The sequence below is a fragment of the Carassius auratus genome, chromosome 12 (genome assembly GCF_003368295.1).
Source record: "Carassius auratus strain Wakin chromosome 12, ASM336829v1, whole genome shotgun sequence".
NCBI classification, from domain to species: domain Eukaryota; kingdom Metazoa; phylum Chordata; class Actinopteri; order Cypriniformes; family Cyprinidae; genus Carassius; species Carassius auratus.
In genome coordinates this window covers 833719-861537 of record NC_039254.1, presented here as the reverse complement: position 1 = coordinate 861537, position 27819 = coordinate 833719, and the positions used below count along the sequence as shown (strand labels likewise).

General features: G+C 34.7%; 1 protein-coding gene across 4 annotated transcripts in view; it reads left to right on the top strand.

Annotated features, from left to right (window-relative positions):
- Positions 1–27819, top strand: part of kcnma1b (potassium large conductance calcium-activated channel, subfamily M, alpha member 1b) — a 68871-nt gene that overhangs the window by 2593 nt on the left and 38459 nt on the right. For all 4 annotated transcript variants that reach the window (XM_026276013.1, XM_026276014.1, XM_026276016.1 and 1 more), the window contains exons 2-4: positions 9051–9197; positions 20234–20295; positions 27424–27517. In XM_026276013.1, the coding sequence (XP_026131798.1) occupies positions 9051–9197; positions 20234–20295; positions 27424–27517 (303 nt within the window). The remainder of the gene's footprint in view (positions 1–9050; positions 9198–20233; positions 20296–27423; positions 27518–27819) is intronic.

The following is a 27819-nucleotide window of genomic DNA, read 5'->3' as shown; positions in this document are numbered from 1 at the left end:
AGGAATAGGCTGAGTCTTCACTGCCATTGTGTAGTTCACACACACACACACACACACACACACACACACACACACACACACACACACACACCACAGCTGCTGCTTTCATTACAGGCCTGTCAAACACAGTTGTGTTCATTCTGCCAGACGCTTCAGAAGTCTTTTCTCCCGGTCAGACCTCAGCTTGCACTCAAACACACGGCTCTGATTGAACTTGTTGATTTAATGTCAGCGTCAAATCAATCATTTGCTTATTTTCTTAAATCATGTTCCTGCTCTGATTGAGAGTGATTGATCTGTGACTGTCCTGAACTGTGACTTCAAATACAGCAGACAGGAAAATAAGAGTCTATTTCATTATAAGCAGACATCAACTACTTTATTACAATATAGATTATTGGCATATGTGTATATATATATGTATTTTTGCTTTCGCATTTGCTTCTCCAAAAATCCCTAAAACTGTTTGTAATGCATTTGTATTTAGTGATTTATTTAATTCATGTAGAATTTGAGGTTATATATGAGACATACTTTTATTGACCTGTTTCCATGAGACCTCTGCGGTTCTTAAAGTGACAGCTCACCCAAAAATCACTGAACCACTGCTCAAACGATTCCTTCAGAAACAGATTCATTTAGGAACGAAACACTACACAAAATATTCTTATCTGAATCAGCACAGATATTCTGATTCGGCTTGGTTTGGAACTTTTTACTTGTGAAACAGAAACAGTGTATCTCCTGAAATAACACTTTTTGATTCTTGAACTGTTGTATAAAATCAATCTCATTTACGATCACGTGCATGTGCTGATATTCAGGAAAACATCACTTTTGATTGCATAATATTACTAAACTATATCCTGTTCTACAAATATTATTATTTTTAGCGTATATAACTGACATTATATGGGCGTTTTAACAGGCTTCATCACACAGTGCATGCTTTTTTGTTTTTATTATATATCGTTATATTCACATATACTCGGTGTCAGCTTGTCATATTATCACAGATGATAAATATTGCACACCCCTACATTCAGCTACATGCATTAAATGTATTCTATTGATCAAAGGTTTTATGCAGAGTCAGTTACAGCTGCAATAAAGTGGTTTAAGTGACTTTATTTCTTTTCTGAACCATGTAGAATAGAATAGAATAGTATTACACTTCACATTCTGTCCCTCTCACTTCGCTTTAGCTGCTTTTGTGTTCCCCAGAAGTAAGTCAAACAGAAGTGCAGTGACATGAGGGTCAGTAAATGATGACACAATGTGCATTGTGTGAACTGCCTCTTTAATATAAGATATTGTCATTTTTAGAGCATGTATTTTTTGCAGTGATTAACAGCTGGCCGTTGGATTAATCGCAGCTCTCACTTTCTCTGTTTTCATACATGCATCTTCCTCATTCAAAGTGCCTTGTCACTCTCCTGTAGTGTGCGTGAATCAGATGCTTGTTGCTAAGCAACAGGCGGCATATTCATTATCGAGCTAGGAAATATCCCCTTATGTAATTGTGCTTTTCGAGAGACCACACACACACACACACACACACTCACCTGGCGATCAGAGTGTGTTTTCTTCACCACAAACGCATTTACATTCAGAATCTACAGGCATCTCACTCAGTCTGAGCCAGGAATAGAAATCCAGTCTGATCTCCTTCAGATGGGTTGGATCATGTTCATATTCAGATGTTGTTTCACAGGATTCTGCTGTATGTTAATTAGTTTTGCTTGCACATCATTAAAGCATGGACATAGATGACTGCAAACACAGAGTTCTGAGTTCTAGTGAGCTGGCTTCTCTGAGTGATCTCTTCTGCGTTTATTTGATCCAAAACACTGTAAAAATTGTGAAATATTATTCTAATGTAAATCCTCTGTTTTCTGTGTGAATCTGTGTTAAACTGTAATGTATTTCTGTGATGCTCCGCTGTATTTCCAGCATCATTTCTCCAGTCTTCAGTGTCACATGATCTTCAGAAATCAGAATAATATGATGATTTACTGCTCAAGAAACATTTCTGATTATTATCAGTGTTGAACACAGCTGTGCTGCACAATATTTGTGGAAACCATGATACTAGTTTTGTTTCAGGATTCACAGATGAATAGAATTAATTTTTTATAGAAAGTGAGTTTTTACTGTATTTGTGAGCCTTGGTGAGCTGAAGAGACTTCTTTCAAAAAGTTCTCTTTTTTATCATGCTGAATTGGTCGCTTTCACTGATCTTGTAGCAGTGCATTCTGGGATTGTGTTCTCCATCTATACCTTACTAGACAGTAGAGCTGCTTGTTTGACACACAGCAGGTTCCCAGTGTCTGTGTGTGTGTGTGTGTGTGTGTGTGTGTGTGTGTGTGTGTGAGCAGCAGATGCTCACGTGGACAAACAAAGGCCATATTACCCAGACAGACACATTACCCATGATGCCGTGTCTGAGCTACAGATGTCAGTCTTCGAGCTGATGTTCAAACGTTCAGATCAGGAGGAATCAGATTTCATCCTTCTTTTGATTTAAGGGTCAGTTTGCTGCAAATCAACCCAAACAGAGCACTACTGAAGCTCGCAGGTCATCTGAACGAGTCACTTCTGTTGCTCACAGCTTTAGGTTGGTTTTGTTTAGTGTGAAGCAGGAGAGATGCTGTTACTCCTGAAGTGTGCTGAAGACTGTCAGAGCTCCTGCTGTTCTTGTGTGTGTATTTTAGCGTGTGTGTGTGTGTGTGTGTGTGTGTGTTTTTAGTATGTTTGCTATTGTTTTGGGGAGGATGGGGTCTGTCTACACGTTGTCTGTGATGCGGATAAAAGCTCTTTCTCTCTCTCTCTCTCTCTCTCTCTCTCTCTCTCTCTCTCTCTCTCTCTCTCTCTCTCTCTCTCTCTCTCTCTCTCTCTCTGTCTCCCCCCCCCCCCCTCACATAAACAGTCCCATTAGTGGAACACCATTAAGAAGGAGGTCAGCGCCAAATCTACTTTCACAATCCCTCCCCTCCCTTCCGTCCTCCTCCCCCTCTCTCTCTCTCTCTCTCTCTCCCTCCCTCCCTCTCTCTCTCTCTCTCTCTCTCTCTCTCTCCCTCTCTCTCTCTGTTTTCCCCCTGAATGGAAGCACAGCTCCTGACAGTGGGTTATGACACATCTGTGTCTATATTTATCGTGTAAATATAGTGGTTGTAATATTTGTTAGTTGTAATGAGAAAGCAGCGTGTCAGACGCAGCTGCTCGTGTAAACACCGCGTTCATGTTATCAGTGAGCACTAAACGCTCGTGATTGAGCAACAGTTGATTTAGATTTATTTAAATTCTATAATTTGTTTACATAATTTTTTTTATTTAAATACAGCAATAGATAAATACATTTTTAATTTTTAATTTTTTTTCATTTTTTTCCCCATTTTTTCCCCCATTTTTTTTTAATTTTTTTAAATTTTTAATTTTTAATTTTTAATTTAATTTGGCAGTCATGACCTAATGGTTTGAGAGTTGGACCTGAAGGTCTCAGGTTCGAGTCTCCGGTCTGGCAGGGATTGTACGTTGGGGGAGTGAATGTAGAGCTTATTTTTATTTTATTTTATTTTAAAATCTAATTTAATTTATTTAACTTTTTATGTTAAATAAATTAAATCAAATGATGTTTATTCAATATAGATGGTGCAATATAATTGATATATATTTTTTATCATATATATATGTATAATTTATATTTTAAATGTTTAACCTTTAATCCCAATCAAAACCAAATTTTACTAAAGACATGTACATACTTAAAAATAGATGATGCATGTAGAACATGCGCATACATGTCAAATGTATCGTTTAAACCTAATGTGTTTGTAATTAAAACCTTCCGTCTGTTTTTGTACTTGTTTACATGTTGTCATGGCAACAGGATCATAGCAAGCTGATTGGCTGAGAGCAGTTCTAGAATGAACTAGAACAGACACAGTTTCTAGAAGGACACCAGTGAGTCAGAACGGCTGGATCTGGGACACAGTTCCCTGTTTCTGTGAGCGGCTGGCGCAGCGGATGTTTTGCTGCTGGATGTGTGAGATTATGCTGATCAGAGAGTTTGAGCCACTTCCGCTCTCACTTAATTAACTAAATGGCCCCGAGCTCCGAGTTCTGCTTTATTATTCAGCCTGATGGATATGGATTCAGGCCGGCCGAGAGCGGGACGTGAAAGCCTTCCAGACGAGTTTAACTTCAGCCTCGTCAGAATAACTCCCAATCATAAATGAGTCTGTCACAGCGCCGGCTGATGAATGAGACGCATTCACTTTTAATGTGGATGGATGTGGTTTTGCCAAATGAAAAGATCTGCCTAATTTAGCATCTCCAGAGGCAAGATGTTTGAAGGATCTGAGGACACGAGCGAATGATTGAACATGAGCGTTTAATTACATTAGAGATCTTCTGCTGCTGTCTAGTTTAGAAAGAGAAGAGAGTAGAAATTACGTGTAATTTAGCATGACTAATAACTAGTTGTGTGATTTTTAGGGACAGTGGAAGAGCAAACAGAGGTCAAGAGGTCAGCAAGTGTCACTTTCCATCAACAGAGATAAAAACGGGACTGAAGGCCTCATTTAAGGAAAATGGAAAAATGCATTCATTTTTTTTATTTTTTTATTTCAGTGTAATTATGTAATTACTTAAAACATTTTATTATTTATTTTCATTTATTATTTTTTTAATAGTTTTAATTTTTTGAATATATGTATTTGTTTGTTTGATACAGATGATTAATATTAATGTTAAATGAATATTATCTTTTATTATTTAGTTGCATAAACTAGGCAAATATTTCAAATGGGCATTTATTTATTTATCATAACCTCTTTTCATAAGTACATCAAATTATGTTTTTTAGTAAAAATGTGATGTATTTATTGTTGATAATTTTTTTATATATGTATTTTGTGTATTCAATATAGATGGTGCAATATAATTAATAATCACATTTTCTGACTAAATAAAAAGTTTTACAAAATTTGTTTGGACTAAAAATCATACAAATATCAAAAACATGCAATATCAAGACTAACAAATATGTATCATAACCTCAAGAAATCTTGCATCATTCATTTATATATTTATTAATTTATACTATTGTCCAATTATTATTATTTGAAATATATATATATATATATATATATATATATATATATATATATATATATATATAAACTAGCAAAAGCTAGTTTCCATTAGCATTAGCGCTGCTGGATGGTTTCTGGATTCATTGGAGCCATCACTGCCGGCCTTTTTTCTGTTGAACTTTGCCAACTTTTAAATGAAATATTTATAGAGAGCGAGCATTTCCAGGCGAGATCATTAGTCGGGACAGATCTGCAGCGCAGCCAATTAGTCCTGATCTGACGCGGTGTGTTCGTGGCGTCTGCCCTTCACTTCCTCTCATCTGTGTCTGCTAGTGTTTGAGTTCTGTGTTTATTGCTGCCTCCGGCCCTCCAACAACACTTCGGTGAAGCTTGAAGACTGGATCATCCTCGTACATGTTCATGTGCTCATCTCCGAATCAAAACTAGTGCAGTTTGCATCTGATTCTGGACAGGAACCGCCCACTCCAACAGGAAGTGATCGTTTGATTGACATCTACTCCACTCTGTTTAGAGACAGTTTTATCAGTTTCTGAAATAAGAGCAATATTTGACCAGCATGAAAAAATTATTTAAATTTGTGTAAACAGAAGCATTTCAAGCATTAAATATCGGATCAAATAGTCAATTTTTAATTTCATTTGAATAATTTTTTTTTATTATTGAAGTGAATGTATACTATCGTTCAAAAGTTTGGAGCTGGTAAGGTTTTTTTTTAAATTTATTAAAAAAAAATTTTTTTCCCCTCTACTGCTTTTTTATGTTTTATTGACTCAAGGAATAGGATCCACAATTTTTTTTCCCAGAATTTTATTCCGTATAATTTCAGTATAGCAGTATAATTAATGTAAATGGAAGTGATAAAGTTTATTTTGATTAAAAAAAATATATAAATTGTCTGTTGATTAGTCAAAGATATAGTAACAAAAAAAAAGATGCATATTTTTTTACAATTATTTAATTACATTTTTGACTTAATGTATTTAGATAAAAATATAAGTGGCTTTGAATAAAAAATCATGTCATTATAACCTCTAATAATTATTCAAAATGGGCAATGCACACAAATATTGGGTCTAATAGACATTTTTTTATTAAATGCAATTATTTTCACCAACATTTGTGACACTGAAATAAAAATAAACTTATGAAATATTACTGCAATTTAAAATAACTGTTTTCTCTTTGACTCTCTGTTAAAGTGTAATGTATTTCTGTGATGCTCCGCTGTATTTTCAGCATCATTCCTCCAGTCTTCAGTGTCACATGATCTTCAGAAATCATGAAAATATACTGATTTACTGCTCATCTGGACTAAAATATGTAGTTTATAACTTTACAATGCCTAAAATACCAGGCTGCATAGAGCTCTTCATGTGAAGTTGTAAATATGATTTAGTGCGTGCCATGTCTTTAATCTCAGACGTGTTCATAGAGAAGCTGTTCTGTGTGTGTGTGTGTGTGTGTGTGTGTGTGAGTGTTTTTTTTATCGGCTGAAATTGATTTCTCTTTCTCTTTTGGTGTGTTATATTAAAAGCGATGCGATCATTGCTTCTTCTTTTGGGACATGGCTCCGATTCCTTCAGCTTCAGCTGGGATTGAGTTCATTTCATCAGCGCATGTGTTTAATCACACTTCAAACTTCTCTGGCAGAATTTAGATGAAAGTTGCTGAATTAGTTTGTCTTTGTTGGAAACATTTTTCTGCTCACGGCCAAAAAAATGTCCTCGACAAATGAAAAGCAAGCTTCAGTTTCTCTAATGCACTGCACCAGCCAGCCTTTCTTTTTGATGTTATTATAAACTATTATTATAGTGCCTTTGCAAAACCCAAAGTCATTTTAAAAAGTAAAAAATTCATTTTATTTATGCATTAAAATTCAATTTATTTATGCAACAATACACCTGAGCAGAAATATTACACCTTTCAAAATGTGATTGTTTTGCTGCCTGAGAAAGCCTTAAAGATGATTCAACACCAGCTAAAGTAACCTAATGTTAGTGTAATCTATTCATTTTTCATAAGCACCATAAACCCATCTGCTTTGGCAAGAACCAGACATGGGTGGCATGTCATCCGTATTTTAATAGGACTGAGTTTGTTTAACATGATCAAAAGGTATTAAAGCAAAACAGATGCAAGTTATTTTGTTGTTTTTGTTCCTGGGTTCCTCAAACAGAAGGACATTATGACTCATTATGACTCGGGTTCTGTGAAATGAGTCTCTTTAGCAGATCTGTTTCACCAGTGTACTGTTATTACATTCATATTAGCATTCATGAAAGCTTTCAAACGCAGAAAAGGTTCCTCAAAATGCTTCTTGTAGGAACTGTTCGCTGAAAGATAGGTTCATCTAACTAACTACAACTGTTAAAAATACAAGGAGCGCTAAAAGAGATTTAAAACTCTTACTTTAGACCATCTACTGTATAAATGTTAAAACTACAAACAAACGGTTAAAGTTACAACTACATCTGTCTGGGAAGAAACAAAAGAAAACATTTTCATGATTTCTGAAGTTCATGAGACACTGAAGACTGGAGGAATGATGCTGGAAATACAGCGGAGCATCACAGAAATAAATTACACTTTAACACAGATTCACACAGAAAACAGCTGTTTTGAATTGTAAAACTATTTCACAATTTTTACTGCATTTTTGATCAACTGAATGCAGCCTAGGTGAGATTTGTGTCATTAATATACTTCATAGATCAGATTATGGAAGTCTAATGGTTTGTAAATGCTGCTGTAATGTGTTAATGGCTGTGACGCTTTATTCCCCAAGCGTGCAGGGCTGTGTGTGTGTGTGTGTGTGTGTGTGTGGGCGTCTCACATATGTAACATTCTCTGGCCGGCGTGTTTGAGCGTGACACCTGACTCCAGAACTGCGGCCGGTTTTAGAAACGCAGTATGAGCTTCTCTATAGGAAGCGTTTCAGCTGCTAGTGTTTGAGTCTGACTCGTGTGTGTTTGCTGTGTATTATCAGAAATATCACACTGTTTGTGGGCCTGCATATGATTCTATAAATGCTTTTTCACAAATGCACACTTATGTAAACAATTAATTTGAAATGTCAACCTTTTCATCTCATTTGGTCAAGCCCTGTTTTTTTCTCACGTATAGAGACTTTGTTTCTCATCTGATCAGTTTCTCACAAATGATTTTCATTGTTTTTCCTTGTTTATTATGTAAAATTATCTTCATTTTTGGAAACTTTGTGTCATACTGTATTTAATGTTTACTTGTTCAAAATATGTTGTTATGTATATATATTTCTCATTTAAATATAACATTTAAATATAACATTAATTCTCATTACTTTCAATAGTAATAATAATCATATTATTACTGTGATACAATAATATTTACGGTAATTATTATAATGATTTTATTTAAATCAGAATAACTCATACAAACTTCTTGCATCACAGTAATAAACAATATTACTGTAATGAAACAAAATAAAAACCCTTAAACTTAAATAATTTAATTTATAATTAAAAATGCAATTTTAAAGATTTTTTTATTTAAATAAAGTCCCATTAATTGAAATTCCCATTAGATTTTAATTACCACAATGCAGTAATTTCTGTCATATTAATGCAGTTATAATAAAATTATTATTTAAAATTAAATAATAAATTAGATGCAGTACAACTAAATTTTTTAAATAATAAATATAACATTTAATTATATTAATATTATTTTAAATAATAAAAAAATGCATGTAATTTTTTTTTTATCATTAATAAATTAAAATAATATACATAAAAAAAATCTTCATGTTTAGCGTCATTCTTTTTTTCTCCAAACATTAGATCTTCTTTCTTTTGCTTTTGTGGTGACGTATCTGATATTCAGCATTGAGTTCATGTTCACTCGCTCAGGATGCTGATGGTGTGTGTGTGTGTGTGTGTGTGTGTGTGTGTGCAGAACCTGCAGCGGGTCAGTAACCCGGCGGGGCTCGGGGACGGTGTGACTAAAGCAGCGGCGGTGGTCAGCGAGGTGGGATGGATGACCTCAGTGAAGGACTGGGCCGGGGTCATGATCTCTGCTCAGACGCTCACGGGACGCGTGCTGGTGAGTCCAGCTTCATCAATCACACTCACACCACGACTGAACACGATAACGTTTGTGATCACATTCAGTACTTCTGAATAAACCAACAGATCCTTCACTTCAGCTCATGTTCACTTCCACTCACCGTCACATCTTGCCAAACCTGAATTTATTTTCCTGGGTGCGTAATGATGACAGAAACTGATCTATTACTTTAATACGATCATCGGTAAATAGTTTAATACTTCATAAGGCGTAGTTATAAATATGGGAGGAGGTAGGTCTGCATGATTCATTAAAACAATAACAAAATTACCATATGGCAAAGGCTGTGAATTAAAAAATCTAATATATGCACTAGTTTTAACATTACAGTAAAAATTAAATTATTATTATTAAATTATTATTTCTTAAATACTAGAGTTTTTTTTAGCATGCACTAATACAGTTAATATTTGTTCAATGTCTTATTTCTTTTTGTTTGTTGTAATTTTTATATTTAATAATAATTCTAATATTAATTATTTTTCTTCTTGTATTATTATTATTATTATTATTATTATTATTATTATTATTATTATTATTATTATTTTATAGCCATATTGATATGTCAGAAATGGCAAACTGCTTTCTCAAAGAATTTATTAAGGGAGCTCCAGATAGTTTTCAGATCTCAAAAACGCATTTGATACATTGAATCATGAAATTCTCCTACATAAATTAAATTAGTTTAGCTTCTCTCAGCAGGCAGTGTATTGGTTTAGATCCTATTTAGAATCTTGAGATCAGTGTGTTAAAATAAATAAATCAAGATCAGCTTTACGAAACAATGAAATGGGTATCCCTCAAGGGTCGATTTTGGGTCCATTGTTGTTGTGCTGTGCTAATGTATAATCATATTTTGTTCCATAATTGTGCAACCCTACAAACAAACACCGCTAAACTGGATTGTTTTAAATGGCTTTTAAATCGCAGTTTTTATCAGAAAAGTTGCAGGTAGATTTTCCCCCAAGTCATGCAGATGAATGAAGAGTCATGAAAGTAGTATTGAGGCAGCTCAGGGATGTGGATGCTGGTCATGACGGCGGGCCGGTGAGGGTTTGATCGTAGTGATGTGTGTGTGTGTGTGTGTGTGTGTGTGTGTGTGTGTGTGTGTGTGTGTGTGAGGGTTTAGAGGACTCGTCACATGTTGGGTAACGTTACCAGGATTGTGACTGTATGACAGCTTACAGCAAAGACTTAAACCACTGCAGATTATCCTGAGACCGACTGTCTGCCTGATGATACACACACACACACATGCATACACACACTCTCACATGTACACACGCACTCACACGCACTTACACACTCACTCACTCACTCACTCACTCACTCACTCACTCACTCACTCAGACACACACACACACACACACACACACACATACACACTCACACACTCACACTCACACACGTGCGCAAAGACACACACACACTCTCTCTCACAGACACACACACACACTCACAAACATGCGCAAAGACACACACACACACTCACACTCTCACACACACTCTCTCTCACACACACACACACACACACACACACGCACACTTACACACACACTCACACCGACACACCCACACACACTCAATTCTATACAGTATCATATATCACTAGCAGGATAATGTATCTCTCACACACACCTTGTGTGTCAGTGTTTATACACACACACAAACATACACACACACACACACACGCATGAATAATTAACATCATTCTAAAAATACAAACGTAAAGCATGCTGTATAATCTTTCTATTTAAAGTGACGTGACATTCAGCCAAGTATGGTTATTTCTAATATCATTTTTAATTTACATCTGTAGTGACAATATACAGATACAAATATACAATACATATATCTGTATGTTTCTGTACAGTTCAGGTGTACAGTGTAACTTTAATAATAGCTACGGTGGTTTTACGCTTACTGTGTTTTTGAAGAAAAAATACCAGGGTTAAATAACTCTAGTGTGACTTTTTAAACTAAGTACTGTCTTGATTTGTGTGCTAAAGCAGGATTAGTGTGTGTGTGTCTGTCTCTCTCTGTGTGTGTGTGTGTGTTAGTCTCAGTGTGTGTGTGTCCCTTTCTGTGTGTGTGTGTGTGTTTGTGAGTGAGTCTCTGTGTGTGTGTGTCCCTCTTTCTGTGTGTGTGTGTGTGCGTGTGTGAATGAGTCTCTCTCTGTGTGTGTGTGTGTGAGTCTCAGTGTGTGTGTGTCCCTTTCTGTGTGTGTGTGTGTGTGTGTGTGTGTTTGTGAGTGAGTCTCTGTGTGTGTGTCCCTCTTTCTGTGTGTGTGTGTGTGTGTGTGTGAGTGAGTCTCTCTCTGTATGTGCGTGTGTGAGTGAGTCTCTCTGTGTGTGTGTGAGTGTGTGAGTTTGTATGCACAGGTTAATTTATGAGTCATTTCCTGTCCAGATTACAGCCGTGGCTCCTTATATTGTTGTTTAGCAGGAACAGTCTGTAACCATGGAGTCAGCAGTTAACCTCCTTACAGCAGGTGTGTGTGTGTGTGTGTGTGTGTTGTTTAGGGGTCGAATGATCTGCGTCTCCACACACACACACACACACACTCATATATTCAGAGATGCATGAGTCACTGTGGCTCGATCCAGGTTTTTGAGCATGTCACACATGTGTCTAATATGCCGAACATGACCTGATCACATGACCCCTGCGCTCAGGTGTAACCCGATCTCTTCATTAAAGCTGTATTAGCCGTGACAGCGGCCGTGAGGGTCCACGGCGATGATGCGTTTCCTGTTCCTGTGAGAGCCGTACTCCAGGGATGTTTCAGGAAGGGCTGTTATTAATTGATGCGCTGTGTTTGAAAACACCTTTAATGATTCTGCTGATGTATTATTCTCCTGAAGAGCTGAGCTGATTCAGAGACGCCTTCCTTTATAAACTCATACACACACAAGATACATACGACTTTAAAATAAGTTTGTATTGTTTCTATTTATAATTTACAATAATTATTTCATTATTAATAATAAAAAGATTAACCAAGATTAATACAATTTTATTTTAAAGTATTATTATGATTATTATGATTATTATTATTTTTTTATTATTATTATTAATATTATTATTAATAATAAAAATAAAAATAATAATAATCATAATAATAGTATTTAAAATATGACTTTATACATCTTAGTTAATTGTATTATTATTATTAATAATAATAATAATAATAATAATAATAATAATAATAATAATAATAATAATAATAATAATAATAATACAATTAACTACGATGTATAAAGTCATATTTTAAATATTATTATTATTATTAATATTATTTACCAAAATAATAAATTCTGTAAAAATAATTTATAAAAGATATTCATGATAGCTAATAGATTAATTAATTTTGGCATATAGCTAGCATTTCCTGGACAAAAGAAAATGTACAATTAATTTTGCATTACCATTTCCCTCTTTTCATTATATTCTTATGTAAAAGTCTGTTGTTGTGTATTTTGGTCTAATTAGTCCATTTAATTTGTTTTATAATGCCAAAATAGCAAGCAAAATATGACCTGTTTAAAACTGTAAGCCCTAATATGAATATTTTTGGAAAGTAAAAGATGTTCTTTTCTATAATTTTTTTATTATTTTTATTTTGTATATGATTTAGATGTTAAATCATTTTTTGGAAACAGTTAAGTTTTGCGGTTCCATTAAACTCTTATTAAAAATGTAAAAAAAATTATCTACTGTACCTTTAAGTTTGCTATATATAAATCACCTGCGTTGTTTTTTTTCATGCAAAATGTGATTACTTATTGTTTTCTTACTGTAAGCATCTCCAAGCTCATGGGTTTGATTCCCAGGGAATGAATCAAACAGATCAGATGTCCATCTTGAATGAAATGCAAGTCATTGCTTTGGATGAAAGCATCTGCTAAAAGCATGAATCTGAAATATAATGTGACCCAGACGGGTTTTTTCGTCAGATTGACCCAGACGGAAACACACCGACGAGAAAGAGATGCGGGTCGTTCCAGTTCTGTCTCTGCTGGGACAAACTCACTGTCCTGCTTTGCGAGCACACACACACACACACACACACACACACACACACACACACACACACACACACACACACACACACACACACGCACACACACACACGCTGTACTGCAAGTGTTCTCCTTCACAGGTCAGACATCTATGTTAGACAGACTCTGATCCAGATTCATTAATGAAAGCAGGTATTTCTAGATTTCTAGTCTACAGAGCTGCTAGTGCTGATCGTTCATAGAAATTAATAACCGTATTCATCAAGGGCATGCACTAAATCGCTCAAAAGAGGCAGTGAAAACATTTCTAATGTTACGAAAGATTACTTTTCAAATAAATGCTGTTCTTTTGAACTTTCTGTTCATCTGTGAGTCCTGAAAATAAAATGCATCAGTTTCCACAGAAATATTGAACAGCAGAACTGTGTTCAACACTGATAATAATCAGAAATGTTTCTTGAGGAGTAAATCATCATATTATTCTGATTTCTGAAGATCATGTGACACTGAAGACTGGAGGAATGATGCTGAAAATACAGCGGAGCATCACAGAAATACATTACACTTTAACAGATTCACACAGAAAACAGATGATTTACATTGCATTATATTATTTAACAATTTTAAGTATTTTTGATCAAATAAATGCAGCCTTGGTAAGCAAAAAAGACTTTTGACTTTGAAATCAACTTTTTTTAAATTTTATTTTATTTCATTACTTTATTGTATTTTATGTTTTGAAATATTTATTTATTTATTAAGTAAAATCACATCAGGATTATGTTATTTTATTATGTATAATTTACATCAGGTTTGGATTGTTTGCTGCATTTTAATTTGTTTAAATATATATATATATTTTTTATTTATTATTAATTTATTATTAATAATTAAAAATTCACAGCAGGTTTGAATTATTAGCTTTATGTTTTTGTGTTATTTTATTTTAACAAGTCAAATTCACATCAGGTTTGGATATAATTTTTTATTTTATTTTATTTTATTTTATTTTATTAGTGCAGTCGTGTGGTCAGTGTTTATACCGCTGGTTAAAGTGAGCACGTTAGTAAAGTTATCAGAATCTGCTAGAGAACAAAATGAGAGAAAGAGATTAAATAATCTGCTTTTGTTGAGGAGATGAGACCGAAAATCCTCTTTGTCCTCTTCCACATGCTCAGAGTTTTTAGCAGAATACAGGCACCTCGTTATTGTTCACCAAATATGATCAGAGCGTTGAATCACATCGCTGTATTACGCTCAGATTCTGCCGCCGCATCAGTTCAGACACAAATCAATATTCTGGTACAGTTTGTGTCTTTTTGTTTTGTGACTGATTGTGGCCAGTTTTATATGCAGATGTGCTAATGCAATTTGATTATTCTCATCATAAAATACCAAAATATTATTGATTTCTTTTCTAAAGCTTGGAATGAAATATTGGCATCAATTGGTATTTGATATTTTATCAACCAATGTTAGTTTCTTGGTTTGCAGCTTTTAAACAATTTATTATTATTATTATTATTTTCTATTAATCTTTTATTGTTGCTATTATTAAAGTTTATTATTTTAGTTTAGTTTTTTTTTTGTGATATTAATTCTTTCATTTTTTTATTGTATTTATATTTATTTAAATTTTTATTTGTTTGTTTTATTTTAGTTTGAGTTTATTTTAAAGGATTAATTATTTTTGTTTAATTTAGTTTATTAGTTATTTAAACAAACAATACTGCATTGACAATCATTTTTACATTATATTATTTATTTATTTATTTATAGCCAGTGTGCATTGGCTCGTTTAGTTTCCACTCAAAGAAGATTGGTCTATCGAAGGGATATCCCAATTTCGTCAGTCCCCTTCAAGGAACGAGGGTTACCAAATGTAACAGAGACATTTTCCAAACTAATATTTGTGTTTCTGTTTTCTAGAGCTTCACATGATTACCTGCAAACACTAATGAGATCACCCCGTTCTGTGTTGTGTTCTCACAGCTTTTGACTGTCATTTATAATTTATATAACGGTGACTAACGCTCTCCATCCTTCACAAAGCACTCGAACAGAAGATCTGTGACATTTCCCTCGCTTTACTTCAGCCTCTCATTTACAGAGCGCTGCGAGGATGAGGATGAGGATGAAGAGCGCTTTCAATAATTCACTAGCTGCTGTAAATACTCTCTCTCTCTCTCTCTCTCTCTCTCTCCCTCTCTCTCTCTCTCTCTCTCTCTCATTCTCTCTCTCTCTCTCTCTCAGTCTCTCTCTCTCTCTCTGTATCTGTTGTATTCGAGCCATTAAACGCAGTGACATTTCTGACAGAATGGAGCGTCAGGCGTCTGATCCATAACGAGCTCAACCTTTATTAGCCTTTACTGCTCTTACACTGAGTCTGCTCCACTTTACAGAGCGGCTCCGCTGAATGTTGTTTTATTTAGAGCTGGCCTTTGAGTTATTTATTTATTAATTAATCTTTTATATGAGTTTCCACAGTTTGTTTGATCTGAACCTGACTATTAATGTTAAAATGTAACAATGATTTATTGAAGTAAAAACATAAATTAAAATATTAAATCCCATTTAAAATATTAATAATATTAATGAATATCAAATATTAAAAATAATTAATATTAACATTAACATTCAGATATTGATTAAACAGACTGTGCAATCAAATCAAATCAATCATTAAACTATTTTTTTAAATAATAAAAATGATGAATATATATAAATGGTCTTTTTATGAAGAAAGCCAGATTTAAATGTAGAATTTTATATAAATATATATAATATATATATATATATATATATATATATATATTTTTTTTTTTTTAATAGCTTTTAAAAAGCGTACCAAAGGTGGCATTGATAATTTACAGCACAGGATGAACAAAAACATTGTTTCCTCTCTGAAGGACACACACACACACACACACACACACACACGCACACTCGCACACACACTCACTCACTCACTCACACACACACTCACACACACACTCACACACACACACACACACACACACACACACACCAGCAGTGAACGCACAAATCTTAGTCCCTCATGTGACGTTCATTCTCATGTGTTTTTTTTTGTGCTATTTTTTATTTATTTGTTTGTTTATTTTTATCCATGACGTAGATTCTGAACCTGATATAATCTTTCCTGCAGCACAGACTGAACTCTGGAAATATATTTAGATATATCAAGCATATTTATATCATTACATAGATTTTATTTTTTTATTTACAAATGTTATCTACTGTTAAATTTACAATTAATATCAATTATTAATGAGGATTATAAATTGTAATTTTTAATCATTTTAATGCATAAATTATATTTAGAATTAGCTTTATATAATTGTATTAATATTAATTATAAATCAGATATAAATCTGTTCTATATAATAAATATATTTTTTAATGTTATATCATACTATATATAAATATTACTACTTAATATTAATTATTAGATAAGATATAGAAATATGCAATAAGTTATTATTTTTAATTTTGAAATAATATTGATAATTGCATATGTTTGTGTATTTAGTGAAATGATTTCAGATTGTCAGTGATAAGTGACTTGTGTTATCCAGTGTATGACGGTTTGTTTTTTAAAGCGCCGGCGCAGAGGGTTAATGAAATGCGTGTGACCTCTGACCCCTGCAGCTGTATGTAGTAAACACTCCTCTCCTCTTCTGCTCTCAGTCAGTCAGCGATTAGAAATCTCACTGAGTTTCCCTTTCAGACAGCAGATTAGATCTCATGTTAGACACACAACTCACTCCTGCATTATACATCAGATCAGGCCAGTCAAATCCTCAATTATTCACATGCACTTGATTCAGATTTTATACCTTATAGAGGCCACCGGGGCTAGTTGTCACAGTCAAGTCCATTTCTCTATAGACTCGTTGCTGAACACTTCTATTGTTACTGAAAAGAGCAATTAGTCTGAAACTAAAACACTTATAGTAATAACAACTATGATAAAAAAATTGTCAAAAACTTAAAGTCCAATATCATGTTTTTTTTATTATTATTATATTTTCAGTATTTAGATTATTTATGCATTATTATATAATTGTTTTTCATTTTGTGTCAGATTTATGATATATTATTAATATTACTAACTATTAATTTTAATTAATTTTAATTATTTAATAGGTTATTCATATTTAATCTTAAATGATGATAAAAGAAAAACATGGAAAAGTTTCCCTTACTTGAAATAAAATAAATATTTAAAGCTTTAAACTTATTGCATTTCAATCCTTATTTTCATTTCAACCTGATTAAATAAAATAATTAAAGATAAGTTTCTACAAATTAACTAATAATATAATGTATTACATAAAATATTTTAATAAAGATAACAAAATATGGATCTCAAAGATACTATATATATATATATATATATATATATATATATATATATATATATAATATTTTATATATATTCTGTATGTATTCTAAACTGATATCCAATATAACTACAATGAATTAGTTACAAATATGAATTTAATATAATTATAATAAATATAATATCATCATGTTAGTTTATCAAACTTATTATTTAATAATCAATTATTCAATGAAATGTTATAATTCAATAATTAATAAAATGTAATAATAATGTTGCTAATTACATGTATTTCTAATATTGCTAATAAATATAACAATCAAATAACAACTAATTGAAAATAATAATAAAACTGCACCCAGGTGCGCTTGAAGAGCCGCTGTTACCATGGAAACAGATGCATGAGCGCATGGATCAGACTCCTAAAATCCAGCATTTGACAGACTGTTTTGACTCGCCCCCGTGTGTGAGAGGACATTAAAAATACATGCAGGTGTTTTCTCAGCAGGAGCGATTCAGTGCTTTACAGACAATAGCATTTCCCCTCATGGAAAATAATCTAGCTGCTCATCCAAAATGCATGAGAGACCCGTCACATCCACACACCTGTCTGCTGTCTGCTCGCTCAGAGAGAACTCAGTCACAAATAAACTTGAGCATTATTTATTCACTCTTATGTTGCTCCAAACCTGAATGACTTTCTTCATACAGATGCAATAACAAGCTTCTGTTCATGAGCTTTTAATATAAACAATAATGAGAATGAATGCATTAGAAATCCTTATATATTATTCTATAGTTATAATTACGTTGTTTTCATTTCATTTAACTTGAAATAATTAAAACTGAAATAAGATACTAATCAAAATATATATTTTAACTAAAATCAAATTTGTAAGTAAACTTGTTAAAAAGATTGATTTCAATATTAATTCATAATGTCAAATTATGATATTTAAATAATGTTGTCCTTTTTAATTTAAAAAGATAATGCAAATAAAAAATCAGCTATAAAGCATAAATCATAATACAAAATTATATAATAATAAAAGCAATAATAATATTATGTATGCATGTATATGCATTTATACATAATTATATATATATATATATATATATATATATATATATAATTTTTTTTGTGTGTGTGTTTGTGTGTGTGTGCGTGTGTTTGTGCGAGAGTGTGAGTGTGCGTGTGTGTGTGCGAGTGTGTGTGTGTGTGTGAGTGTGTGTGTGTGTGTGCATGTGTGTGTATGTGCGTGCGTGTGTGTGTGAGAGTGCAAGTGTGTGTGTGTGTTTGTGTGTATATGTGCATGTGTTTGTGTGTATATGTGTGTGTGTGTAGATGTGCGTGTGTGTGCGTGTATGTGCGTGTGCGCGTGTGTGTGCATGCGTGTGTATGCGTGAGTGAGTGTGTGTGTGCGTGAGTGTGTGTGTGTGTGTGTGTGTGTGTGTGTAGATGTGCGTGCGTGAGTGAGTGTGTGTGTGTGCGCATGTGCGTGTGTGTGCGTGTATGTGCGTGAGTGTGTTGGTGAGTGTGTGCGCGTGTGTGAGTGTGTGTGTGCGTGAGTGTGTGCATGTGTGTGTGTGAGTGTGTGCGCGTGTGTGAGTGTGTGTGTGCGTGTGTGTGTGTGTGAGTGTGTGTATGTGCGTGTATGTGCGTGTGCGTGAGTGTGTTGGTGAGTGTGTGCGTGTGTGTGAGTGTGTGTGTGTGAGTGTGTGTGCGTGTGTGTGTGTGCGTGTGTGTGTGTGTGTGTGTGAGTGTGTGTGTGCGTGTGTGTGTGAGTGTGTATATGTGCGTGTATGTGCGTGTGCGTGAGTGTGTTGGTGAGTGTGTGCGTGTGTGTGAGTGTGTGTGTGTGTGAGTGTGTATGTGTACCCCAGTCTTCAGTGTCACATGATCCTTCAGAAATTATTCCAAAATGCTGATTTGCTGCTCATTTTTGAGTATTATATAAACCTATAATAAGTGTTTTTATTCTGACTACTTTAGATTGGTTCAGGTATGAACCGCTGCAGAGTGTTTCGTCAAAGACATAAACTGAGAGAAGTACAGCTCCAGCTCCAGTTCTGTTTAATAACCGCTAGAAAGCTAAAAGTTAGCGACTGCAGCTTTAATTATTTAAAACTATTTACCTTCAGGATCAAGTTTCTTTCACAATGCTTTCATATGGCTTCAGAAGACTTCTTATGATTCTGCTGGGGATTGAACAGTGTGAACATTCTACTAAACGTCTCTTTTTGTGTTCCACGAAACAAAGCGAGACCGATTTGGAAGGAGATGAGGGAATGATGACAGAAAGTTCCTTCGCTCTGAACCGTTTCTTTAATGGATGAGAGATCTGATGGTTTTTAAGTGGGTTTTTTTCTCCCCGTCCTCTGTGGCTTGATGTTTACACAGAGTCCAACTCCTGCCCAAATCTCATCAGGATCTTTCAATTATAATGGGTTTCTGCCAGCGGGACGTTCTGACTAATGAGAACGATGTCCCAGATCAGCTCCAAAACACACACACAACACACAAGCTGAGCGTTTTTACAAACCATGCTAATTGACAGCAGGTCACAGATGATGCACAGAGTTTGATTTAAAGTAAAAGATGTGTTTTATCGTCTTGTGTGTTTCAGGTGGTGCTCGTCTTCGCTCTGAGCATCGGAGCACTTGTGATTTACTTCATCGACTCCTCCAAGTGAGTACATGTTCATTTTGTTGCTCTGCATTTACATACAGGGTTCAAAAATATCCACTAACTTTCACATGCAAGCAATAAAAAATGCAATAAATAATAAGCCTCGGTAGTTGACTATAATGCATGCTTTAAATCGAAGCATAAAAGTCTGTTCAAATCAAATATTCATATTGTGATTACTACTAGTCGATTTTTTATTAAAAAAATACTTGAGTTACTCAACTACACTGTAAAACCTGACAAGTAAACTTAACTCAAACCGTTTGAGTAAACAGATTGCCTTGATTTAATCCATGTAAGTTTTAAAACTTTTTTTAAAACACACAATTATAACAGCCAGAGAAAAGACTAAGACAGAAATCAAGGGTCAAGAGCCCAACTAAAGCAAACACTGATCTCTAACATGGTTACTTCAAATGAAACAATAAATCAACATCTAAACCTTAGTTCATTCTCAATAAGATCTTCTGTAGACGTCTGACAGAAATAAAGTCAGTCTGGTTATTAATAAGTGGAGCTGCTGATGCTGTTTGTGGGTTGTTTAATCAGATCTTGAGAGATTTCATGTATTTTATTTCAGTTGATTTCATCTAAGTCTGTGTCTGAAGTCAGTTGTAGTAGTTCTTGTGTTTCTCTTTTCTTCAGTGATTCTGTTTGTTAACAGCAGCTGTTCATCACTAATTCTCAATCAGCACTTAGTTAATCGCTTAATCACTTAATTGCAATGTATATCTTCTTTCAATGAACTCAACTGAATTAAGTTCAGAGTACTCGTAACTGTTAGTTTTTTCAACTTAAATGGTTTAAGGCAATCAGTTTCCTCAAACGGTTTGAGTTAACATAACTTAAGGATATCTGTTTACTCAAACCGTTTGACTTAAGTTTACTTGTCGGGTATTACAGTCAAGGCAATCGGTTTACTCAAACGATTTGAGTTAAGTTAACTTGTCGGGTTTTACAGTGTACTTGTGGTTCATGCTACTGTAAATGAAAAGACATTAAATAGCTTTTTTTTATCAATAGACGTTTATTATGCAACAATTACATATGTAAATTGTCAAAACTTTATAATTATGACATTACATATTAAAATTTTCCTGTAACAGCCAGTATTTGTATCTGTATTTGTGTCTGTAACAATCACAAAAAATTTTTTTGTCTGCATTCGGAAACAGCGTTGATAAGACCGTTATGGCTATCTTTTTTTTTATAGTTATCACTGAACAAGTATGTCATGTTAAACTAAAATAATTATTAATTTCTAAAATAACATTTATCATGCAAGCAGAGAGATGTCATGACAAACGTTTAGTGATCATTTAAACACGACTGAATCAATTTAATGCGCACATTTTCATTACGCAGAACACTTTAAGCGAGTCTTCATGTTTTGTGAACTTCACTAGACAAATGTGTGTGTGCCGTGCAAACCAGCAAAAGATAAAGATGCAAACATGTAGGACAAGTAGAAAATATATCCGTATTGAAGCTGATTATTAAAGTTTTTACATTGATTCGCTTCACACTCGTGACTTTAGAGGTCTGTGTATAATATTGCGCTGATCCCCTGACTCAACTGTTATCTAGCAAACACCAGACTGTGCCAGCTTCACACACGTATTCAGGCACAATTATTCTGAATTTATTTGTCTGTTATTCATTTTTGAAGCCATTGTCCGTAACATTCCAAATAAGGAATTTGGCTTCAGCCACACCCCTAATTATTACATTACATATTTAAATTTTACATGCAACATAGATAAGGTCATAGAAAGTAACAGCTACACGCAATTTTGTAATCCTAAAATTCATGTCGTACTTGCAAACTCTTTGTACGCATTATGGTTAATGCATGCTGGAGTAGTCGATTGTTTCAGACAGCGCCGACTAGTGGTGGAAGTAAAAACAAAAAGTTAAATAATAAATGATGAAAACTATGTAGACATGAATAATTCAGTGAAAACTTAAATCATGAAAATTTTAAACTTTCTGAATTTCTGGGGGGGGGGGGTAATGAAAAGAAAACAGAGAAAAAAGGGTACCATTGGTGTTAAGATCTTAATTTTTTATTATTTTTATTATTATTATTCAACTGATGAAACACCCTTTTTGAGTATTAAAATTGAATTAAATAATTAATACAGATTGCACAAAATGTTTAATCTAAAAACAATTAAATGGTTTTCATGGGTCCTTATGTATAAAAAATGCAAAATACTGCAATTAACATTTAAGATACAGTATGCCTAAATTCAGAAGTGAGTTGTGGACCCTCCATGAATCCATGAATAAGTGATGGGGACTGGGGCGGAAGGAATGGTCCCTTGGGCTTCGACAGACAGATTTAGGAATACAAACACAGAGAGAGAGAGCGAGTTTAGAGCGTCACCAGGGGGTCAAACTGACGTCATCGAACACCTCACACTTCAGCGAGCTCATGAAGGTGAAGAGTGTTATGACACAACTGGTCATCACGAGAGCGAGAGCAGGTGGTTTCTCTGATGCAGTTTCTCCTCTGGACTGACTGAACTGCTCATTACATCAAACGGCAGCAGGTGCATCTGTCAGACAGCATCTGGAGGCTAGCAGAAAATAAACATGGACAGATGCATTAACCTCCGAAATAGCATTATAAAAAGTTTATTTGACTTGTGCAGTATATATTTATAATACTCTATATTAATGAGCTCTCGAGCTCTCAAATTGCATTCCACTTGCTGTGTTTCGATTGGTTACAAGACACATGAGAACTGATTACTTTTGATGTCACTGACAGGTTTGGAGAGACCTGAGAGTGTGTAAATGATAAGGAAACCAAATTAACCTAATTACATCACTTCAGTTAAATACACATAGAATTTAATATGTATGAAATGACACTGTGGAGGATAGAGTATCAGTGTGCTGTGATCCTGGACACTTTGTGTCGTCTTAGCTCAGAGAAAAATAAAAATTTGCTTGAGATGTGGATGAGTTTGTTTCTTCGTCAGGTTTGTAGAAATGTAGCACTGCATCAGTGTCTCATCAATGGATGCTCTGCAGTGAATGGGTGCCGTCAGAATGAGAGTCTGATAAAAACATCACAATAATCCACAGCACTCCAGTCCATCAGTGAACATCTGGAGAAGACAAAAGATGAAACACATCCAGAATTAAGATGATTTTAACTCAAATACATATTTCATAATAACACTTCCTCCAGTGAAAAAGTGTTCAGGTCTGAATCAGGAGAGAAATCTGCACAGATCAAGCAGCGTTTAAACAGATCTAAACTAATCTGTGAGAGACAACAGCAGATGCACCTTTTCACTGGAGGAAGTGTTATTCTGAAATATGGATTTTAGTTAAAAAAGTTTTAATGCTGTATTTGTTTCAGATTTTGTCTTCTCCAGATGTTCACTGATGGACTGGAGTGCTGTGGAATATTGTGATGTTTTTATCAGACTCTCATTCTGACGGCACCCATTCACTGCAGAGCATCCGTTGATGAGACACTGATGCAGTGCTACATTTCTCCAAACCTGACGAAGAAACAAACTCATCCTAAACTTTGATGAACTGAGGGTGAGCACATTTTCAGCACGTATTTTTAATTTTTGGGTGAATTATTCTTTTATAATTATAACATCTAACACACGCTGGAATGTGTGCATGGTTAAGTTTGGTTTAAATCTCATAAATCATCATGAAAAGCAGTGTTTCAGAACACTCTTGCTTGTTTCAGTAACTCCATTGTGCTGTAATCTTTAAGATCTTTCCTATCTGAAATGCATGTCCTGTTCAGCATTAGAAACACACACTCAATACAGACCTGTTGACACAGGAAGTGAGCCTTATCCTCTTCCTCATTAGTGCATCACGGGGGATTTAGCAATTTAATTTGAGACTTTGGCCTCTGGCTAGGAATGTTTAATTGTCCTGAGCGCTGTAAACCTGCAGCGGGGCGTCGGGTCACAGCGCAGGACAGCATCAGTGTGTGTCCACATCAGAATATGAGCGGATTGTTTATCAGAGATTGGGTGAGCGACGGCTCTGTGTCTCTGTCGCCTGGACTCTCACATGAAGAGCCAAACACATGCCACAAACTCTCCTGCTTTCATCAAGGTCCTGTGAATATCACTGGGAGGAAGGAGGATTGTGTGAATGAGAGGCGCAACACTGATGCAGAAAGGGGGATGAAAGGATGAAAGGATGGACAGATGGATAATTTAATAATGAATAGATACTTGGATGGATAGAAGCATGGATGATAGATAGATGGATAGATGGATGGATGGATGGAAAGATGATAGATGGATGGATGGATGGATGGATGGATGGATGGATGGATGATGGATGGATGGATGGATAGATGATGGATGGATGGATGGATGGATGGATAGATGAATGGATGGATGGAAAGATGATAGTTAGATGGATGGATGGATGATGGATGGATGGATGGATGGATAGATGGATAGATGGATGGATGGATGGATGGAAAGATGATAGTTAGATGGATGGATGGATGATGGATGGATGGATGGATGGATGATGGATGGATGGATGGATAGATGATGGATGGATGGATGGATGGATAGATGGATAGATGAATGGATGGATGGATGGATAGATGGATAGATGAATGGATGGATGGATGGATAGATGGATAGATGAATGGATGGATGGAAAGATGATAGTTGGATGGATGGATGGATGGATGATGGATGGATGGATGGATGGATGGATAGATGAATGGATGGATGGAAAGATGACAGTTGGATGGATGGATAGATGGATGGATGGATGGAAAGATGATAGTTAGATGGATGGATGGATAGATGGATGGATGGATAGATGGATGGATGGATGGAAAGATGATAGTTAGATGGATGGATGGATAGATGGATGAAAGGATGGATAGATGATAGTTAGATGGGTGGATGGATAGATGGATGGATGGATGGAAAGATGATAGTTGGATGGATGGATGGATGGATAGATGGATGATGGATGGATGTATGGATGATGGATAGATGGATAGATGGATAGATGGATGGAAAGATGATAGTTAGATGGATGGATAGATGGATGGATGGATGGAAAGATGGATAGATGGATGATGGATGGATGGATGGATAGATGGATAGATGGATAGATGGATGGATGGATGGAAAGATGATAGTTAGATGGATAGATGGATGGATGGATGGATAGATGGATAGATGGATGGATGGATGGAAAGATGATAGTTAGATGGATAGATGGATGGATGGATGGATGGAAGGGTGGATGGATGGATGGATGGATAGATGATAGGTGGATGGATGATAGATGGATGGATGGATGGATGGATGGAAGGGTGGATGGATTGATGGATGGATGGATGGATAGATGATAGATGGATGGATGGATGGATGGATAGATGATAGATGGATTGGATGATGGATGGATAATAAAAGGATAAATGAATAGTTTGATGATGAAAGGATGGATAGATAAATAGATGAATGGCTAGATGGATGGACGATGGATGGATGTATGTATGGATGATAAAAGGAGATGAATAGTTTGATGAATGGATGGATAGATAGATAGATGGATTAATGGCAAAATAGATGGATGATCTGAAATGATGGATGGATGATAAAAGGAAGGAAGAATGTAAGATGATGGGTGGATGAATGGCTAGATGGTTGGATGGATGGATGGATGGATGGATTCTGTAGATTAGGATGGAAGAAGGCTTGATTTCCCAGAATTCCTCATCTGTATTTCCTGTGTTCTCCTGTTGTTCAGCTTCCTGTGTGTTGTGTCCGATTCTTGGGTGATTGTTGAGCTGATTGCTGTCTTCGTGTCCTGTGACCTGAGCCTCTGTGAAGTATTACTTACATTAAACGTCTCTTAATTACAGTCGTGTCATTGAGAGCTGGGAACAGAGCAGAGCTGGATAGAGTTGCGTTTCTCAGTCCTGCAGCTGTTCTCAAACTCCTTCAGGTTCAGTTTCACAGCTCGCTGTTCTCTCTCGGGTCCTCTGATGTTCTCAGCCTTTGTACAGGAGCCTTGAATCACTTACAGTAGTGCAACAGAATAACAGACCGGAGCAGAGAGTTTACTGTAGCGCTCGGACCTTTGAACCACTTCCTGTCTCAGTGTGTGTGTGTATACAGTGTGTGTGTGTGTGTGTGTGTGTGTGTGTGTGTTTCACTATTTATTTGTTTATTTTTAGGATTTAATAAATTTTTTAAAATATATATTTTCATTACATTCCCTCCCAAAAAATTATTTAAGTTAATTTAAAATAAATAAATACCAGAGTTTCCTGAATGTAATAGAATTGACAGAATATTGATGTATAAAAATTTGAATGGACAAATTAGGTAACATTTTGTAACTTTTATTGTATGATGTAATGAAAGTTTATATATATAAATTTACTTTATTATATGTATTAAACATATTATATTACATAAGCAACAGTTTGTGCTGACAAATTATTAATTGCATCCAAAGTATTAAGTATTTCTTTATATATTTTGAAAATATTAACATACTTTATATTCATAGAATTTATATTATATAAAAATATATTTAATATGTACATTGCATATTTTTCTTAAATATATACATGCAAATTTTTTTAGGTTTGTTTGTTTGTTGGCTGAGAGTTCTGTGTTTTCAGTAAAGAAATCCTGTATTCTAGAATTTCTAATTCTAATATAAATATATAATATTTTCTAATGTAAGAGAATATTCATGTGCCAGCAGTAATGAGCAGTTCATATTTACATGGAAAAAGACTCTTAATAATTGCCTTCAGGACATTAAAATTAATAAAACGCCTACTCTATGTCACATAATAGCACACATTAAAATCAAAATATAATTGAGTTAATAATTCATAGTATTCCTGAATAGTATTCTGCTTTATAATGATGTTAATTGTTTTCGTTGACGGGAAAAGGATGCATTTAACACTCGAATGAGAGCTGCATCATAATTCATAATAATGGACCGATCAGCCTCGTCAAGACAATGCTTTAATGAAATACTGCAAATGTTAAAGATTCAAACTTTTATTGTATAACATTATGTCTGATGTGGTTTATTGGAGCCTTCATTAAAGTCTGTTTTTCTGTGTTTAAACAGACCCATCGAATCCTGTCAGCAATTCGACAAGGACTACACACTGCAGATCGACATGGCCTTCAACGTGTTTTTCCTCCTGTACTTTGGACTGCGTGTAAGTTTATTTAAAGGGACAGTTCGCCTTCAGTTGCTGGTCCCCATTGACTTGATATAAGGGACAAAACACTATAGTCAATGGGGACTGAATGAAGACGAACTATCCCTTTAAATAAACTTACACTCAGTCCAAAGTACACTAACTTGAAGATGCCTAATTTACCATCCAGTTTTTTGTTTTTCAGTGTCATTTTAGTATTTGTTGTATACCATTATATATTTGTTAATATTTTGAATGAGCTGTTATTGGTATATTTAAATTTTAGTTTAGGCTTAAGTCATTTTAATGTTTATTTTTAT